We start from the raw sequence: 21,144 nt of genomic DNA, 5'->3' as shown, positions 1-21,144 counted from the left end.
TACGCACGTGTCACTATATACTACCTTGAGTTTCATTTTCTTGCAGGCATTTACAAGAAAATAAAGAAATACAACAAAGTTAACGGGAAGCTATACATAACAAAGACTGACAAACATCCACTGGGCAAAAGAGGACAAACTGTGTCAAAAATAAAAAAGTCAGGCATTGTACACATTTTATCTGTTATCCATACTGTATTTGCTAAAAAAAAATTAAATGTTGCCCATCCCTCTTCTTCCCAGGGCCCCTAGGCTGTATCCTAGGCTGCTGTGGAGGCTGGGGGTAGTGGGCATGAGTGGAGATTTCCGGTGCCCTGAAAGATATTTTAAAAGAGGTGTCAGCTGACAGAAGAGCAACAAATGTGGGAACTGTTAATCAAAAAAAGTACTGGGGATAAGCTAGGTCAAAAAAGGCCCCACAGTCCATCAGCCGAGTGGGGTAATTATTAGAAGACAATAAGGAATGTAAGGATTAATCTTCATTTTAAAATAACAGCGCTTAATCGTAGATTTGATGCTGGTGATCCCATCTGGTGAATTTGACTGATTTTTTCTATCAAGTAACAACACATGTTAATGAGAGCAATACAGCTGAAGCAGTTTACATGGACTTCAATCAAACCTTTGAATTGATACCACTTTAGAAACTGGTCCAAAAAGTCAACGGGCATTAGGTCTAGGGCAAGTTGGCAAAATGGATCCAAAAGGAGGCAGAGGGTGATGGTACATGAATGTTTCTGTGAAGCCTGTGACCAGTGATGTACCACAGGGAACCCTTACTTACATACATTAATGACTTGTATACTGCATGAATGTAGGAGATATGGCTGATAAGTTTGCAAATGACACGAAAAACCAATGGCGTTGATAGTGAGGAGGTTACAAAATGATTTTAGTGAGTTTGTTAGATGCACAAAGCAATGGCAAATTAAATTTAATCCTAAAAAGTGTGAGATGATTAGGAGGACTTACAAGGGTAGGGAATACACAATGAATGGCAAGGCCTTAGAAAGGATTGAAGAACTGGCCTGACCTTGGTGTACAAGTGCAAGGATCCCTGAAGGAGGCAGCAGAATGGTGAAGGCGGCTTACCAGATACTTGCCTTCATTACCATTACACTGGACAAGACCCAGCTGGAGTAGGGGTCGTTCACTATAGGGAGAGTATGATTGCACTGGAGAAGGTGCAGAGGGGATTCACCCCAATGTTGCCTAGGACTGGATGATACAGTTATGAGACACCTGGTTTCCCTTAAAAACTAGGATCTGAGAGAGAAAAAAAGTATACAAAATGATGAGGAGCATAAGAATAGAAAACTTTTCCCACAGCAGAGGTCTCCAAAAGGTCTAGGGTAAGGGGTAAGAGGCTTTGAAGAGATTTGTGGAAGAACATTTTCACTCAGAGAGCGATTGGAATCAGGAGTGTACAGCCTGACTAGATCGTAGAGGCAGATACTCGTACAGCACATATGAAGCACTGCACGGCCATTTGATTCCCCAGTGCATGGAAGGCTCGGATGGAGTATCGGCAAACGTCATTACAGATAAGTAACTGATGGCTGTTATAGGCCTGTACTAGCCTGCTATTTTGCTGTACAACTTAACTCTAAGTTCAGAAAGGTTATGTAGCCTGACCTTGAGCAAAGTTTCAAATTTCATAGATAATGTCAAGGGTGTTTACTTTAACTTTGCTATATTAGCTGCCTAAATACTTAATGCTTCAAAGCAACTAAGTCAGTCACCAGCCCGCTTCATTTATCCTTCTCTTACACAAAATTAACCTAGTTTTGTTCAGACTAACTACTCTTAGCACATCCTGGTCACCTCACCACAAGAACAGCCCATTTCCTCATACAGCAATTTCATAACTTCTGCTTACAAGTTTCTGCACAGCTTTGCCAAATATCCTTCTCCAACTCAGCACTCCACTTCTATTCCACCAGCTGAATTTGTTCCTCTCTTTTTATTGACTCATCAACACTGAGCCTATCAGTGGTTCCGGTCTCACTTTCCTGAAGCCCCCACATCACTGCATCTCTCCTGTTTGTAGAAGCCTGTCTATTTAATTTGATCATTCCGTACCTTCCTTCACTCTCCTGCATGCACTGACACAAGAAAGCAGCATCCATCAGCAGAAGCCCCCACTACCCAGGCCAAGCTCTCTTCTCGCCGTTGGCATCTGGAAGTACAGGAGCCTCAGGACTCATACCATCAGGTTCAGAAACAGTTATTCCCGCTAATCAAGCTCTTGAACCAAAGGGAATAACTTCATTCATTTTCACTCACCCCATCACTGAACTCTTCCTACAACCTATGGACTCACTTTCAAGGACTCTTCATCTCACGTTCTCGATATTTATTGTGTATTTATTTATTTTTTCCCCCTCTTTCATATTTGCACACTTTATTGTCTTTTGCACATTGGTTGTTTGTCTACCCTGTTGGGTGCAGTCTTTCATTGATTCTATTACGGTTCTTGGATTTACTGAGTATGCCTGCAAGAAAATGAATCTCAGAGTTGTATATAGTTTCATATATGTACGATGATAATAAATTTACATTGAACTTTAAATTTGAAGGCTGATTACAAACTTGGCTGTCTAGATATACAACTAAAATGGCTGAAACCATTGCATTCTTACGCACTGGCTGGCTAACCTACTTCAGAACAGGCAAGAGAATAGTGCCAGAAAGCAGTGAAAAAAACCTAATTTTGCATTTGAGGTTCCAATGTAATTAAAGTCCAATATCACCTTGAGGGCACCTTTCTCCTTAGAAGTACCAGGAGCAAGACCTGGAGAAGCCAAATGTCTCCTCTGTAAGCCCACAGGCAAATCACGTGGCTCCCATACTTTGGTCATCATCTTCCCCCACCAACTTAGATGACATCCCGACCACACTGCTGGTGTTGACACAGTTTCTTAGGATCCCTGCAACACCTACCCAACAGTGATTTCCTACTTCTATCCGTCAGGCAGGTGAGCTCCCTGGTCAAAGATTTGAGGTGTGGGGTGGGGAGGGGAAAGAGAGCATTATTATTTATCAGCCTCATTGGAAAGCTGGACAGAATTTGACACTGGAGTCTTATTTTCCTTATTGTCTCTTAACAGTTCCTTGTGATCACTTGTCGAATCCAAACCCCTGTAACCATATTCTTTAAGTAATACGATATATAATTTAGGCCTAGTTGAACACTTGCTTATAAAGATTTAAAGTCAAAAAAGAAAACCAAATCATGGTTTCAATAAATATATCAAAATAATGAAGCAGTGGTTTCACTTACGCAATAGCCGGCATATAATAGCTAAACTTCTTAAGGAACTGAGTGAGATCAAGTGGTTCATCATATCCAATGTAGCACATAAGTTCTTCCACTGTGTCTGCTGGCAACTTAATTCCTCGTTTTCTAAAGAGAGGATGGAGATGATTATCCAAATGGTTATTGTTATTTACATAATGTTCATTATTAAACTCAGTCTGTAACATGTTTAAACCAGTGCAAGAAATTCAGTCGTACAGCCCCTTTTCTAGTAAATGGGCTTGTTTCAATGCCAACATGCAGAAGATGAGAAAATGGTTGCAAAAGTGGGGAGAGGATAAGGGAAGCTAATGGTGGGGGGGGGGGGAATGGAGGAACTGTATACTGACTGGAAGTACTGTAGTTGTGGTGACAATGGATGAATGATTGGATAAGTATTGTAACTTAGAGCTATATGTAACAAGGGATACAAGTGGAAAGAGGGTGGCAAAGAAAAATTTACTAGTATGCAGTCACTGCTGGTATTCCCATGATCTAAAGCAAATAAAAGCCTGCCAGAACGTTACAAGGCTATAAATCAGTCTAAAGTGTATTCTGCACCAAATAGCAAGGTTGGTGAAAAGCCTGGTTAAAGAGAAGAATGCTTAGAAAGGGCTTGGAGGAGGAATGGCAGATGGAGAGTTTTGGGAAAGGAATTCAGACTTGACACTGCGATGGCTGAAAGAATGGTACTCATTGAAGAGTCAGAGAGAGGGGAGAGGAGGATGCCAGGTACAAGGTCAAACGGAGAATGAAATCAAGAAACAGAGAGTATTGCAAGGCCCTCGGGGAAGGCAAGTCAACATGGCTTGGTAAAGAAACGTTTAGTATGCAGAATACCAAGCTGATGCAGGATAGGATAAAAGTACAGGCCAGGGGAACCACTGCACAGCCTATAAAGAAAATCCAAGGAGAAGTAGCAACATAGAGAGAGCTGTAGAGCTTTTGATATTTTCAGAGGTATTTGTACATTACTGGAATCTACTCCAGCAACATTCTTCTCATGACTTGATAGAGAAAGATAAACCCAAACGTGGTCAGATAAAAGTGAGACAACAATGGAGTTAATTGTGTCAATTGCTACAACAGAATGATCAATGTCACTGTAAGTGGAAAAGGCATCATAGCCTTGCACACAAAGCCTACATCATCTGTAAGACGCCAGCCTTCTCAGTGATTGTTGCCCCTTCTTCCCCAACTACACCCCATTTTGAATCTGAAGGTGCAAAGAAGGCATTCGATTTCCGGTAACCCACCATTACCTAACCCCGGCACTCCAAACACAAAGAGCAGAGAGTCAAAGTTAAAAACACATCCAACCATAAGAATGATTCATGCCTTTTGCTGGAAATTATGGCTAAATGTCTCATTGCTCCACCCTACTGATGGGCACTGAACCTGAAAGTGAATCCAACCCACTATCCAGTGATCTCTCTTGCTGATATAACCCAAGTGCATGAATGTGTGAATCCCAAACACAAATCATATACACTTAATTGAAGCACTTTGGTGTGACTGGAGGATGATTCATCTCAAGAGGAAGTGAAGTACATTTGTCCAATGCTAAAGTTTACTCCTCTGTCTAAAACATACAATGGAATCTGGCATCATGAAAGATTGTCACAGCTCAGATTGCAATTATAGATACTGCAAAGGTAATAAACACACATTGAAAACTATTTATAATCATGCCTGCAGAAACAATCAGGGTGAGTATCCTGTGTTTGACTGTATGAATGCACAACTAGCTTTTTCCACAATCATTGAATATTCACATTTTCCCTTCATGCTATATTCAATGTACTTCTATTAATTCAAAACTAATGCATTTTAGATAAAAACATTTATTTAAAGATTTCAATTCAAATAAACAGATATTTTCACAATATCTTTAGAAGGCGACTACCATGAGAGCTTACTACTTTTACTGCTGCAGATCAAAACGATTACAAAGATAAATTTTAAATTTAAATGTTATTCACCACTGCTTTTCTGTGACAAGAGCACAGACAATGATTTAAGGTTACTAAATATTACTTAATGGTACTACAAGGACATTATGAAACATTTTCATTCAAGCAAATGGCTCCTGGAAAACAGAGAATATACAATAGGCTAGAAAATTTTTGTAGCACCATATGACTTGTTTCCATATGAAATCTGATCACTGAGCAGGATTGGGTGTTTTTTTTTAAAACAGGCACAAACCTATTCTGCAAATTTAATTCAGTTGCTCAGTGCACACAACCACAGACATGAGAAGGCAATAATGCAAGAGCACTGTCATCAATTTTCCCCAGATGTTTGTATTGCCTAATGAAAATAACAAAAGGGCTTGCTGATACTCACTCCATCCAATGTAATTCCCCTGCATAGACGATGCCTGACTTTTGTCAGTATTTTGCATGTATTGCTCAAGATTTCCAATAACTTCAAAATCTCGTGTTTACAATGTAACATTAGATTCAGCCAATTTCAAAACAAAGCAAAATATGATCATGTTTTTAAAATCACCAATTTATTCCCCAGCCAAATTTGACACAGTGTAATTCCTTACTTCTTTTAATAATTGCTTACTGACTGGACTTAGGGCGTGAGATCGCAACCCACAATTAGCACCCGTGGTCACCCCAAGCCCAAATTCACCTGTCCCAGAAGGGGAGGGACCTGTTTGCAAGATTCAACCAGCTTTGGCAGCCAAAATTCCACAACTAAATCTGAGATTCATGTTCGACAACCCTAACTCATCCTCCCACACACAAAATGGACATTGTGTAGTGCTGTTGACAATAATACTTCTGAGGACCCAACATGAACACTAATGTAGATCTATTCCAGGAGTTTGTTTTCTTTCCCATTTGTATATTTATCCAATTAGATGACTTTATGGTATTGGTGAGCCACTGCTTGAACAGCAAGAATGGTACTGAAGTCCAGGAAAAATATGGACGGCATTAGGAATAGCATAAAAGTAATGACATAAATTAATCAACTTCGTATAAAGCTGATGGGGAAATTAACTATTATGATGAACAATTTTCCACAAGCTGATTGTCTCCATTCCAGGGCATCAAAAGAATCAAGGAAATACGGACAAGTGAGTGCTCTTGGGATCTGCCTATTGGACTTTCAGATAGTAGTTCAGAAGGCTTTGCTCCAGATGTTATTGAAATACAAAACTGCAAATAGCCTCATTAAATGGGTCAGTAGTTGAGGTTAAGATAAAGGAGATTATATTTGAATTGGCAGCATATTACAAACACCATTGTCCAGCAATCTGTAATTACTGCAGAATTTTTCATCATTCATACTTATTTAGTTGGATGATTAGAGTATTGCATATCAAACACTGTAAACAACACTTCTGTAAACGTTGTTAATATGCAGTCAAAAGGCTAAAATTAAGAATTAAACAGTATGAAAACTGGCAAGAGAAGATATGCAAACCCATTTTCTCTGAACATTTTTTAAAATATTCAGTAAATAGGCCACGTGCATAGACAAAGGTAATTAAAAATAAAAACAGAAAATTGTTGAAAATCTGACTAGGTCAGACAACATCAGTGGAAAACTCAAAATGCTTCTGGTCAATATATTTTTATTCCAAACTGCTGCGACCTTATTTTCTACATTTCCATTTTTTTTTTGTTTTTACTCCAGCATCTGCAATATTCTGCATTTTGGAAAGTAATAATGTGTCAAGATAGAAAAGTTTTTAAAAGCACTTTTTAAAAAAAAGTCAAAAAGGATAATAAAAGATTACATTTTATTACACGGGGTCTGGAATAAAAAAGGGAAGCAGTTGTACATAATCTTGGGCGTGCAACAGAAAAAGTATAAGAGTTTTTGAAGGGGTAATGAGAAACCTCATTGAAATTGTCCATTGTCATAAAGGGTTAAATTATAATACAGGTTGCATAAACTTGATTTGTATTCCCTCTTGAAGAGATTGTAGATGATCAAGATGCTTAAAATGGTAATGATAGGTCTAAAATAAACCTCTTATTTAGTGACGGGATTCACAGAAAAGGGTATAATCTTAAATTAGAAATGGGTCTTTTTTTGTGTATTTTACCATAACCTATGAATATTGCTGGCAAAGCAAGCTCTTACCTATTTAACCAAATTGGTGATATAGAATTAGAATTAGCAATTCTTCGTTGGAGTCTATGAATGCTGAGAGAAATGAAATACTCATGACAAAATTGACTGGCTTTTTTGTGACAAGGAGATTTAAAGGCAGATGAATGGACTTGAGCTTTCACATTTAAGGTCTGACAGCCTTCCAGGAATTTAAATAAATTACAAGCCGATGTGATATTTTTACATTCCAGTCAAACTCTGTATTTATTAAGCATGCAACGTGCAGCTCAAGAAGAATTGCAGTTAAATAAAGAATCATCCTTTCAGTTCCATTCACTTTCCACTTGGTGGGGGGAGATATTACAGGTAAATAACAGACCATTTGTGGATCGGTGATGGGAAAATTGGAGCAGGGCAGCAAATCTTTAAAGCACATCACACCAGAGCTAGAAATCCTTGGTACAGGACAGTCATACATTAAAGAGAGAATTGAAAAGGTCAGAAAGACCTATGCCATAGGTAACAAGGACATTTGCACATTCAGTATGCATGAAACAGATTCCCTTATAATCCCAGTCAGTAAGCAGAAATACTAAATGATCTGTTGAACAACCCCAAAATTCTCATCTGAAGAATGACCTGTGAATTAACCCACTGTTTATTCCAAAAATACAGACATACAGACAATGCTTAGGTTTTGGCTTTTATCTTAAATTTTCATACATCCACATTTCACTTTTGTTGGAATCACGACACTTAATTACTACACCTTCAACCATAATCATTGCAAAAATACCAACAACATACTTCAGGAGGGATACTAACTATTCCTAGTTCAATAGCTTCAAAATATTCTTTAAAAAATCAGAAATATTTCAACAATAAACTGATTCGCAGACTGATGTTTCTTTTCAGAACTTAAAATAGCTAACACTTCTCACTTCTGTCTTAAGTGCATGGCATAAGCTTGGATCCAGCATCCTTGGATCTTTTTCCAATGCAAATGGCATGTCTGACTGACATTTCAACAGCAAACTATACATCAACTTACTTGCCAAAGTACAAAATTGTTTCAGGTTTTATAGCCCCATCAAGATGAAGGTGAATTTCTATCTGAAATGAAAAGACATGAAAATTCCATGTTAATTATATGATTCCTGTACAAATGTATTAAATATGGAACTGGTTTACTACAATAATAGTTGTGAATCTAAAAATAATAGGAATGAATAACAAAATCATGGCTACTCCTTAATTGCATTCACTTCTCCACCCAATCCCAACATTCTTCAGTTTCTTTGAGAGACTAAAAATGTATTGAATTTTACTTTGACTCAGCTTTCAATAACTGAACATCTCCTGTCCTCTACAACTATTGAGTTTTCTCCTTTTGTCAGCCCCAATGGCTGTGTCAGTCCTGAAACAATCCAACCTGAATGGATATCCTTTCAATGTACTAATCTTATAGTGGTCTCACAAGCATGTGGTTCAATGAAATCACTTCTCAGTCTTCGACACTTCACTGTAGATCAATTCTAATCAAACTCTTCTTGTTAATATAAAATTCTCATTCCAGAATCCACTCTAAGAAATCTACATTTGTATCACCTCAGGTACGAAGATCAAAACTACACAAATTACCATAGGTATGGCAATGGCTTGCACAATTACACATATTATTTTCATTAAAAGCCAACATCCCTTCCACCCTGATGGTTGCTCTAAGTGCATTTTTTGTGCATTAATTAAGACAGATATGGCAAGACAAATGACATGTTGATACCATAGTACATGGATGCTGTTAAAATCCTGTGTTATCCAAGGCCACTACAATTGCAGTAAGTGTCTAAGCTCAAGGAACTTCAACTCAGAGGTGATGACTAGAGTCCAAGGCTAAAACTGCCATTCATTAGGGAATGGTATAGTTACTTAAACACTGATGCAGGTGGCAATTATATCCCCTAGTTTAAGTTATAGCAGCCAAACAGAGTGGTCAAGTATTGCTTCAGGATCTGGGATGGCACTCTGCCAATCTGCTGACAAGAGAGAGATCTGGGAACCAAGAACAAAGAAGTATGGTGAATGAAGTTCATATGATCAACACTCTCATCAATGTCAATGAGAAAACATAGCTGAAACAGCTTTACATGCCACTGTGAGCCATGTAACTGTGAACCATCTGCAGAACAGAGCAGAAAAAAGGGGGAGTTCTGGGAAATGACATCCTGTGAAAGAGTCAAACTGATAAATTGTCAAATACAAACAGGCACCCTGATAATTAAGGAACAGCACCAGCAAGAACTTGAGGGAGTTAAAGAAACACTTACCTCTATGGACAAGGACTGGATTTATATAATTGGAAATAAAGAACTAAACAATGTTTATACGATATGCAAAAAAATCTATTAAAAGATATTCAGCAGCAGTGAACCTGGAATATGACTCTCAAAGTAAACCAAAGAGTTGTCCAACTGAATCGGCGGATGATAATGTGGGTCCTGAGTTATGTGCCAAGATTAATGACACCTTTGAGGCTGGAGATGAGCTTGGAATCTAGTAAAGACATGAAAATACAGGACATGAAATAGCAGAAACATTAAGTAACCACTTAGTGGCCACTCCACAGAAGACTTTAAAACTTCCTGGAAACAGTGGGGAATAAAGTGACTAGTGTGAATGAGGAGCTGAAGGAAATTAGCACAAGTTAAAAGTAGTAGTACTGGAGTAATTAATGGAACTGAGTGCCAATAAAGCCCCAGTAACTAATAGCCCAAATCCACGTGTTTTGAAACAGAGGTACGAAGGCAGTGCTTGCACTGGTGGGCTTCCATCAAAACTCAAAGAATTCTCCACTGGGTCCCACAAAACAGAAGGTAGCAGATACAACCCCATTATTTAAAAGGAAGAGAGAGGTAAAGTAGGAATCAACAGATCAGTTAGCCTGACATCAGTAGTAAGGAAAAGCTGAAACCTATTATTCGTGAAGTGGAAGCATTACATTCAAAAAAATAGTAATTGTTCAAAAGGATTTATGAAGGTAGATGCAAAATAAATAAAGACAGGGTATTTCTTCATGGCAAGAAATTGATAAATGCTGCATTCAAATATGTCTAGGTATCTGAACACAATTCACTGAAACTTAATGCTGCGCCTTCAGGAAAGTGATGCTAAGGTAACAAACCTGCTATGATCTTATTGCATGACAAAGCAGACGTGAGAGGCTATAGGGGAGAGCAGAACAGTAAGTGCTGCTGCCGCAGAGTTCCAGAGGTCTGGAACCAATCCTGGCCTTGGCTGCTCTGAGTGGAATCTACACGTTCACACTGTGTCTACATGATTTCCTCTGAGAGATCTGGTTTCTTCCCATATCTTCAGACACGCTGGCTTCTTGGGTCATTGTAAATTGCCTCAAGTGATTGAAAGGCTTGCTTCCATGCTGTATGACTATGAATCACATCTAAGAATAACTAACACAACTAAGACATCAATGATGTATTGAAAAAACCCTAATGTTGGGTATCTTCTGTTAATGGGCACACTAACATCTATTGAAGAGGTATTGGAGCCCCATCCAAGCAAGTTTACATTAGTTTTATGGCACTTCTGTTCTCCAAACTTTGAAATTAACTTGATTCGCTGCCATAATGACCCTCTAAATCCCATCTACAGCCCTTTCCTGTCCCCAAATCCTCGTAGATTTCACTAACTGTAGCTGAGGTTGCTTGATGCTAGAAAACCACAGGTTGCCAAGCTATGGTATAGGACACCCAATTGGGGTCCATGTCTGGCCAATACAAATTGCACTATTGCTTCAAACCCACAACTAGATATAAACAGTAGCAAAGGACAGGGTCCTGTACCCATTTGGACCTGTAATTGAATTTAATCATTTTGGATCTTCCCCAACATTGCTAATCATTACCTGGAAGTCTCCAGGAATGACAATTAATGCCCTGGTTACTGGGGCATACAAAAACAGTATGCTTTCTCTTTCTACAATTTTGAATGTTTTCATGAGTTACAGAAGTACAGTACTGCAGGTGAAATAAAAGGCCGTCCTGATGGATTGGGCAGTTGAAAGTAGGAGTCGTGCTAGTAAACCTTCAGGAATATGGCCAGCCAAACTTGGCAGCCCTACTTTAAGATTATTTGCCTTTTGAAACACAGGTTACATTGAAATTGAGTCAAGGAGGCCAAATTCTGACAAACTGAACAAGCAACCAAATTCATCAATTCACTTACTGTAGTCACATAAAACTCAAGCATTTGAAAAGCACTTAGGATACCAACCCTCATGTTCACTTGCTTAAAGCAACAGCTAGACACAATTCTTGATCCAATGCCAACATAAGCAAATGTTGCCCAACTATTATGCATTAAAACAAGAGCAGCATTGTAAATAGTAGAAGGTACAGAACGTTATGCCTGGATGAATGGAAATACATGTTTGAACTCTGTGATGTTGCACTATTTCACCAATCAAATTGCCAGTCAAACTCATGTCCAGGAAGGAAGCATGCAAGATCCCACTCCTACAGTAACATAAGCAAAACCTTTTTAAATGTACCTCAAATTAGTAAATCTTCTTAGAAAAACGTTTACATTTTCAGTGTGAACGCTCTGTGCAAGTACAAGAATGTATTCAGGCAAATGGACAAAGGCTTGGTAAACGGATCTGGGATGAAGGGTCTTGGCTCGAAACGTCAACTGTTTACTCTTTTCCACCAATGCTGTATGGCCTGCTAAGTTCCTCCAGCATTTTGTGTGTGTAGCAAATATTTGTAGAGTTAAGTTTTTAATGATTAACTGAAGTGAGGAATTTAAAAAGTTGGGAATTGTTGGGCATGGAATTCCAGACCTTGCTGCCATCATTATATCAAGGTGCTCTCTATGGTTTGATCTGGAGTCTCAATTTATGAAAATTCCTGGAGTTCCAGAGATTTGCTTGGGAATTCCAGGTTGCCTGAAGAACTGGTGCTTGATACTGTGTGCACACCCAAACTCAAGACTTTCAGTTCTGTAGCTCACTAACTCTCTTTAATTCATTCCACATGACATCAAGAGCTGACATGATGTGAAGCATTCAGAACTTTTAGCTTGAGATGTCTAAAGATCAGCTCCTTGGGGAAGTATGCTAAAGGGAATGCTCAGCAGACCAGGACTGGAGGAGTGAGAATACCACAGAGAGAAAGAAATGGAATGAACGATAAAGATGGGAGTGGGTGGGGCATGAGATCATGAAGCAATTCAAATAACTTAAAACTTAACCAGGATTCAATGCACATCTCTGAATGCAAGGCTGATTAGTGATCCTAAACCATTACCATTTTGTGTTTTATTTTGTGTATCAATTGCAAATAAAAATTAATTTGGGCCTGTTTTTAAGTATTTGTGTCCATTTCTGAGGAAAAAGAGAGTCCCAATCATTTGTACTTTGGAGCAGGAACTTCTCATCATGATTCATGATAGGGCCTGTGCCAACTCCATAACATTGTCTGAACATGATGATGTCCTGGGACTCATCACTTCTTGTTCAACAGAAGTAAAGTACTACAAAATGCCAATAGAAGGTCGTAAATCAATTCCTTAACTTTTCATGTCAAATAAACTGCAACCCATGCAGCAAGCTGGTGGCTTGCTCCCATTCACAGGTCCAATCCCAGCAATGATGTACCATCAGCTGCCTCCATATGGAATGTACTTTATCTTCTGCCCCTCCCTACCAACATATCCTGGTCCCCCCCCCTCCACAACAGCTCATCTTTCACTCATCTGAAGGTCAGCTCTGAACTCCTGCTAATCCACAGTCCCACCCAGTTTTGTGTCCTCAGCAAATTTAGGAATACAGTGGGTTCCAGTTAATTAGGACACATTGGGACCAGTACATTTTGACCCAATTAAGCGACTGCCCCAATTAGCCAAAACAAACCACCATTTAACTGAGAAACAATTTATGTATTTTAATGAAAGATAGAATAAATTAGAACACTACCCATATTACATTATCATAAAACTGTGTATTAGTACCTAATAATTATCAGAGGACTTTTTCCAGTATATGCTGCTGTGATCTTTTGATTGACTGTAAATGAACAAAAGGAGCACCTAGTGCAGATAATGGACTACCTTTGTACAATGCTTTTAAAAACTGAATCCTCCAAATCTTCATTTTCATTGTAACATTTAACATCAAGCTATCCAGAATTTTCTTCTCCATTAGAGAATTGTGAAACCCTATTTGTCGCCAACAAATTTTCAAGAAACGTTTCAAAACCTATGGATTTAGGCCTTAATAATGAACACCTCCGTTATTTCCACACTACCTACTGAGGTGTTGATCATCAGACCCCGGGAATTTAATCAGTTTTCGGTCCCATTAATTTCTCCAGCACTTTCTTTTTCCATTAATACTAATTTACTCTAATTCATCCTTTTCAATGGACTCTTGGTTCCTTAACATTTCTGGAAAGTTGTCTGTGCTCTTTCCTATGAAGACAGAAAAGTGCTTTATTTAATTGCTCAGTTGTTTTTTCAATCTGCATTCTAATTTCACTTGTTTCTGACTGAAAGCAACCTATGATTGTCTTTACACATAAAATGCTGGAGGAACTCAGCAGCTTAGGCAGCATCCATGGAAATGAATGAACAGTTGACATTTTGGACAGGAAAGGAAGGGGAAAAATGCTAGATTAAAAAGATGGGGGGCAGGGGAGAAGGATAGTTAAAAAGTGCTGGGTGAAGCCAGGTGGGTAGGAAAGGTAAAGGGCAGCAGAGGAAGGAATCTGATAGGAGAGGAGCATGAACCACAGGAGAAAGTTCTTACCTGACTTTTCTTTCCTCTTTACATGTCTTTAGAAGCTTTTATGGTCCATTGTTTGTTCACTGCAACTTTATTCTCATTCTTGATTTTTGCACTCTTAATTAATCTTTTGTCTATTTTTGCCTAAGTTTAAACTGCTCCCAATCATCAGCCTTAATATCTTTCCCTCAAGCAACTTCATATTGCTCCTTTTTAGTTGCAAATACTATCCTTAACTATTTTATCTGGGCCAAAACTCAATGTTCCAGCATATCTGGAACATGTTCCCTGAAGGTGGAATCTCACGTGGATAGGGTGGTGAAGAAAGCTTTTGGTATGTTGGCCTTTATAAATCAGAGCATTGAGTATAGGAGTTGGGATGTAATGTTAAAATTGTACAAGGCATTGGTAAGGCCAAATTTGGAGTATTGTGTACGGTTCTGGTCACTGAATTATAGAAAAGATGTCAACAAAATAGAGAGAGTACAGAGAAGATTTACTAGAATGTTACCTGGGTTTCAGCACCTAAGTTACAGGGAAAGATTGAACAAGTTAGGTCTTTATTCTTTGGAGCGTAGAAGGTTGAGGGGGGACATGATAGAGGTACTTAAAATTATGAGGGGGATAAATAGATTTGACGTGGATAGGCTTTTTCCATTGACAGTAGGGGAGATTCAAACAAGAGGACATGAGTTGAGACTTAGGGGGCAAAAGTTTAAGGGTAACATGAGGGGGAATTTCTTTACTCAGAGAGTGGTAGCTGTGTGGAATGAGCTTCCAGTAGAAGTGGTAGAGGCAGGTTCGGTATTGTCATTTAAAGCAAAATTGGATAGGTATATGGACAGGAAAGGAATGGAGGGTTATGGGCTGAGTGCAGGTCAGTGGGATTAGGTGAGAGTAAGCGTTCGGCATGGGCCGAGATGGCCTGTTTCCGTGCTGTAATTGTTATATGGTTATATATTTATGTCTTCCTAAGTTAAATAGTGGATATTCACTACCTTCCATTTCAATTCTCCAACCTATGACTTGCAGTTTTGGATGACTTCATGTTTAATGCAACTGGATGATCTGTGTTCAGTAGATAATCTTGTGGTTAAACATGATACCAAGATAACAGACTGCTTCAGCCTCAGAGTGTTGCTAGGGAGAGATATGGCATCTACTGTTAGCAAACAGAGGAAATGATGACTTGGGAAAATAGGGATGGTGCAATTAAAATTAGTGTGAACATTCTTTAAATAGTGGGACTGATTTCACAGTTTTGTAAGTGGCCCATGATTTCACTTTAGAACTATGTGCAGAACCCATTTAGTATTAGTATACAGTATTTAGGATTCCAGATTCTGACCAAACAGGCATTGCAAATTCAAAGTAAATTTGGCAGACAGGATTAAGGAAAACCCCAAGACATTCTACAAGTATGCAAAGAGCAAGTGGATAAGATGTGAGGGAATAGGACCAATCAAGTGTGACAGTGGAAAAGTGTGAATGGAACCAGAGGAGATAGCAGAGGTACTTACTGAGCACTTGGCTTCAGTATTCACTACGGAAAAGGATCTTGGTGATTGTAGGGATGACTTGCAACAGACTGAAAAGCTTGAGCATGTAGATATTAAGAAAGAGGATGTGCAGGAACTTTTGGAAAGCATCAAATTGAATAAGTCACCAGGACCAGATGAGATGTACCCCAGGCTACTCTGGGAGGCGAGGGAGGAGATTGCTGAGCCTCTGGCGATGATCTTTGCATCATTAATGGGGACGGGAGAGGTTCAGGAGGATTGGAGGGTTGCGGATGTTGTTCTCTTATTCAAGAAAGGGAGTAGAGATAGCCCAGGAAATTATAGACCAGTGAGTCTTACTTCAGTGGTTGGTAAATTGATGGAGAAGGTCCTGAAAGGCAGGATTTATGAACATTTGGAGAGGCATAATATGATTAGGAATAGGCAGCATGGTTTTGTCAAAGACAGTTGTGCCTTACAAGCCTGACTGAATTTTTTGAGGACGTGAGGAAAGTAGAGCAGTAGATGTAGTGTATATGGATTTCAGCAAGGCATTTGATAAGGTACCCCATGCAAGGCTTATTGAGAAAGTAAGGAGGCATGGGACCCAAGGGGACATTGCTTTGTGGATCCAGAACTGGTTTGCCCACAAAAGGCAAAGAGTAGACGGGTCATATTCTGCATGGAGGCCGGTGACCAGTGGTGTGCCTCAGGGGTCTGATGTGGGACCCTTACTCTTCATGATTTTTATAAATGGCCTAGACGAAGTAGTGGAGGGATAGGCTAGTAAATTTGCTGTTGACACAAAGGTTGGGGGTGTTGTGGATAGTGTGGAGGGCTGTCAGAGGTTATGGCGGGACATTGATAGGATGCAAAACTGGGCTGAGAAGTGGCAGATGGAGTTCAACCCAGATAAGTGTGAGGTGGTTCATTTTGGTAGGTCAAATATGATGACAGAATATAGTATATATATTCTATATGGTAAGACTCTTGGCAGTGTGGAGGATCAGAGGGACCTTGGGGTCTCAGTCCATAGGACACTCAAAGCTGCTGTGCAGGTTGACTGTGTGGTTAAGAAGGCATACGGTGCACTGGCCTTCAATCGTGGGACTGAATTTAGGAGCCGAGAGGTAATGTTACAGCTATATAGGACCCTGATCAGACCCCACTTGGAGTACTGTGCTCAGTTCTAGTCGCCTCACTACAGGAAGGATATGGAAACCATAGAAAGGGTGCAGAGGAGATTTACAAGGATGTTGCCTGGATTGGGGAGTATGCTTTATGAGAATAGGTTGAGTGAGCTCGGCCTTTTTTCCTTGGAGCAACGGAGGATGAGAGGTGACCTGATAGACGTGTACAAGATGATGAGAACATCGATCGTGTGGATAGTCAGAGTCTTTTTCCCCATGGCTGAAATGGCTAGCATGAGAGGGCACAGTTTTAAGGTGTTTGGAAGTAGGTACAGAGAAGATATCAGGGTTTTTTTTTTTAAACGCAGAGAGTGGTGAGTGCGTGGAATGGACTGCCGGAGGGAGATACAACAGAGTCTTTTAAGAGACTCCTGTACAGGTATATAGAGCTCAGAAAAATAGAGAGCTATGGGTAAACCTAGGTAGGTTCTCAGGTAAGGACATATTCGGCACAGTTTTGTGGGCAAAAGAGCTTGTATTGAGCTGTCGGTTTTCTACGTTTCTATTATCAACGTATGTATGTCACAATGAGATTCAATTTCTTGCAGCCATTCACAGTAAAACAAAGAAATGCAATAGAATCAATGAACAGAAAAACTGCACCCAAAGACCAATGTGCAAAAGACAAACTGCAAATAGAATGAATAAGTATATATTCTAATTAAATAATACTGAGAACATGAACTGTAGAGTCCTTCAACTTCACATTGTACCCAAGGCGACGAATGGAAGCAATCCCTAGGGGGACAAATCTCAGGCAGGAACTCAAGATAACAGCTTCAGCCCCTCCCTTTTTTATTTGAATATAATTGCTGCTTTTATAATGACATGAATGAAAGTACATTAAGATAATTAGGAAGGAACTTTTAAACCTGCTCCACCACTTATTGAGATGATATCCAATGTTCTGTGCCAGCACCACCATGTTCCAGTGCTAACCCCATATTCCCTCAACACCCAGGAATCTCCTGATCAGCATTTTTGAATAAATGCAATGCATCAGCTTCCATACTGCAGAATTCCAAAGGTTCTCCTCTCCCAGTGAAGAGATTTCTCCTCATCTCCCATATACCTTTTATCCGAGAACTATATTCCGATCCTAGACACCTCAGCTGCTCCCTGCATTCAGCCTGCAAGCCCTTTAGGAATTTTGTGTTTTGATGAGTCTTCTAAATCTTAAGGAATAAGCTCCAGTCTTCGCAATCTTCCATCAAACTGCAACCCTATCATCCCGTAAAAAGTAAAACAAATCTTCACGATATACCCTCTTAGGGAAAACCACCAAAACTGTACACGCTACTCCTGATGCAGACTCACTAAGGCACAGGGTCCACAGACCCGAATGCTCCGAATCAATGGCATAAAAAGAGGTTGGGATCTCCTTCCTTGGGATTTCCTTGGGATTTGCAAAGGCTGATGAACTGCTTGCCCTCTCATCTACTTGATGTATCTGTTTGTTGGCACCCTTGACACGTACATTGAACTTTCTTTTGAATTGTGCATCAACATAGAGCACCATGAATTTCTCCACATGTCCATTTCTTGGGTTCCATCATTTGGTACTGGCTGTTGGACAAGCAATCTGACAGTTTACAGAGTGCAAGGGCCAGGTATCAACTGATTTTGAGGCAGGCATACCTTACAAATGGAATATGCATTACAGATATTCTACATGCATTCAACATATTCGTGGAAACTACAACTCGTCCTCTCAGATTTTCTCTTGTTTTACAACTATAAACTAACATTTAATTTATTTTAGGATTTACAGTAATAATGGCAAAAGTTTCTCAAAACCTTGGGCATGGTTTCAGTTCGTTTTATACTAATACCAAAATATGCAATTTTTATAATGGCAATAATCCCTAAAATTTCAATTGTTTTAGTTAGCAATTAATTTCCTTTAGGATTACAGCGCCAACAACCCAGTTCCGAGACCAAACAAGCAGCCACTCCAAAACCCAGTGTTAACCCGCCCGGAAGTACACGTAAACAATCAAAATAAACTGAATTTAGCAGATATGTAAATGAAAACAATAAGCAGTCAAACCAATAAATCATTCTTGACCAGGATCTTCCTCTTTAGCCTAGTGTCTATTGTTACACATCTAGTTTCGGTTAAGCGGTTTGATACAAAACCAGTTTAAAATAACTTGCAACTGCCCCGCTGGCAAAGCAACGAGAGTCTTACCCTGGGTTTGTTAAATATCTGTCTGTTGTTTGTCGAGTTCTGTGCCATGCTGAGGTGAGTGCTTCCCGCGAACCAAACAATTTCGGAGGCGTAAAGTCTAGCTATTTCCTCTTGTACAATAAGTAGCCCAGCCTCCAGTCACCTAGGGCCATTTTATAGACTTTGTTAGTCCCGCCTTGGTTCAGGAATTCTGGTGCTCCGCTGTTTCCCGCGGACACGCCAATAGTGCAGTTAACAAATGGGGATAGTTGTACTTGGGTTCCAGCGAGACCGAGCCGAGGTAAAGTTAAAACTGGCTCACAATGGGAATTAAAAGGATTAGCCTAAAACGTATCCCTGGCTACCACTGTTACATCAGAGGGTGAATCTGCTTATGTCAGTGTTAAGCAGCTCAAACCGATTTACCGCGAGTAATGCCAGTGTATATTTGAAACTCTGTCCCATTCTACTAATCCTCTCCCCCTCCCCTCGTGAAAAGTCCTTGGATTCTGGAGCCATTTGTTTTTTTTTATTTTTGCCCCTTCCCACTAGCCGATGGGTCCTGAATATATCATCTCCGTACTGTATAGCGTTTATTACTGTGCTGCAAAAAGGCTAATTGTCATGCTCCTGCGAATGCATGGCTTGGCCACAGTAAACTTAAACCTACGTGCAACTCACACCCCGGCGGCAGCAATTTTAACCCTGCTCGAACAATTGTGCGCGGAGTGCAGGTCAAATGGTCACACATTCACCCACTTGGAACGTGTTGCCTTTTTAATTTGCTGATGGTAGTTGGGAGCAGAGCACCAGCAAAAAAAAAGCCCCTGCTTTACTGTAAACGTGATGATTATGCCACGAGTACTGTACATAAAGAGCCTTCTGGAGGACCACAACCTAGTCGTGGGGTGGGGGCGTACGTGCCTCAGTGACATGGAGCGCCATTTTGGCTGGAGTGAGGGCTTTATGCTTTGCTTCTTGGTAGGGTCACCCATGTCATACAGGCCGAAGTGTAGAGGACAGACTGAGAGTGATCCACCAGTCCTCCAGGCTTGGGGGAAGGGGAGGGGGCGGTGGGGTAGAGCGAACAACCCTAACTGGTAAAATGAAATTGTTAGGGAAACAGCAATGAAGAATCCTTTCACATCTGAGTGTGATGATACTCCGGAGTCCCCGCTCTGGATCTGCATGACTGACAATCGTGGAGGAAGCTAATGTAATGAAGGAAGCCCTGAATCCCACCAGAGATGGAGAATCTTCATTGCTGCCCTAAACACAAGCAGTGTAATGGACATTAACACGAAGAGACTTGTAAGAGCGATTTAAACTAGATGTTATGAAGCCATACATAAGGGCAGCTTGCCTCTAAAGAAAGCCCTGGCCAGAAAGGTCATCTGTGTCCTTGTGAATCAAGACTTGTCAAATAAATGTTTGTTGTAACCACTGCACCAACATCTGTCACCTTTTGATTAGGGGGACACCTGATCAACCCTACCTACACCCACACCACCACCTCCAGAATGTCATATCAGAGGGAGTGAATCAGATAATTCAATCAAAAGATGATCCCACTTAAGGATCTCAAGAGAATTAATCTGATACTTTGGATTCTTTGTGTTCTTTTCCAGTAGCAGTTCAAACACCTCTGAGGTGATACAAACAGATTTAGAATACAAAACGATGTTCAGCCACTCTTAATTTCTGGACTTTGTTCTAGCTGTACCTAGATAGTGCTTTGGTTTTGCTGGTGCACATAACCAAAAACTGATGGCGTTAGGTCCCTCCACTAAACCCAGATTCAATTTATGGTGATTCAAGATTAACTCTTTGTATCTCCAGTAGCTTGTGATTAGTTAAGGGAACTTCTAGCCATACTTGAGTTATTACTCTACTTCTTGGTGCCTCTCAACATCCCTCCTCTCTTTATGACCTTCCCTGAATGGTCTAATGTAACAGAGTTCCAAATAAAAAAAGACTCGAGTTGTGTTTACATATTAAATTTGATGTTATGAACAACAAGCTTCAAACTTGGGCCTCTATTCCTCCCTCTACAGCTGGATCCTTGACTTCTTCACCAGGAGACCACAGTTAGTGCAGATCAGTAT

General features: G+C 39.9%; 1 protein-coding gene across 2 annotated transcripts in view; it reads right to left on the bottom strand.

Moving 5' to 3' along the window:
• Positions 1–19,431, bottom strand: part of ada (adenosine deaminase) — a 66,853-nt gene extending 47,422 nt beyond the window's left edge. The window contains exons 1-3 of one of the 2 annotated variants that reach the window (XM_073061726.1): positions 19,061–19,430; positions 8,433–8,494; positions 3,284–3,406 (exon numbers count right to left, since the gene is read on the bottom strand). In XM_073061726.1, the coding sequence (XP_072917827.1) occupies positions 3,284–3,406; positions 8,433–8,494; positions 19,061–19,108 (233 nt within the window). In that variant the 5' untranslated portion in view covers positions 19,109–19,430. Of the gene's footprint in view, positions 1–3,283; positions 3,407–8,432; positions 8,495–19,060 lie in introns of both variants that reach the window. The other variant, XM_073061728.1, reaches the window with a different exon arrangement.
• Between the last annotated feature and the right edge of the window lie 1,713 nt (positions 19,432–21,144).

Source organism: Hemitrygon akajei, chromosome 11 (assembly GCF_048418815.1).
Source record: "Hemitrygon akajei chromosome 11, sHemAka1.3, whole genome shotgun sequence".
NCBI lineage: Eukaryota > Metazoa > Chordata > Chondrichthyes > Myliobatiformes > Dasyatidae > Hemitrygon > Hemitrygon akajei.
Note: the sequence above shows the minus strand (reverse complement) of the source record. Positions and strands in the feature narration are given on the sequence as shown.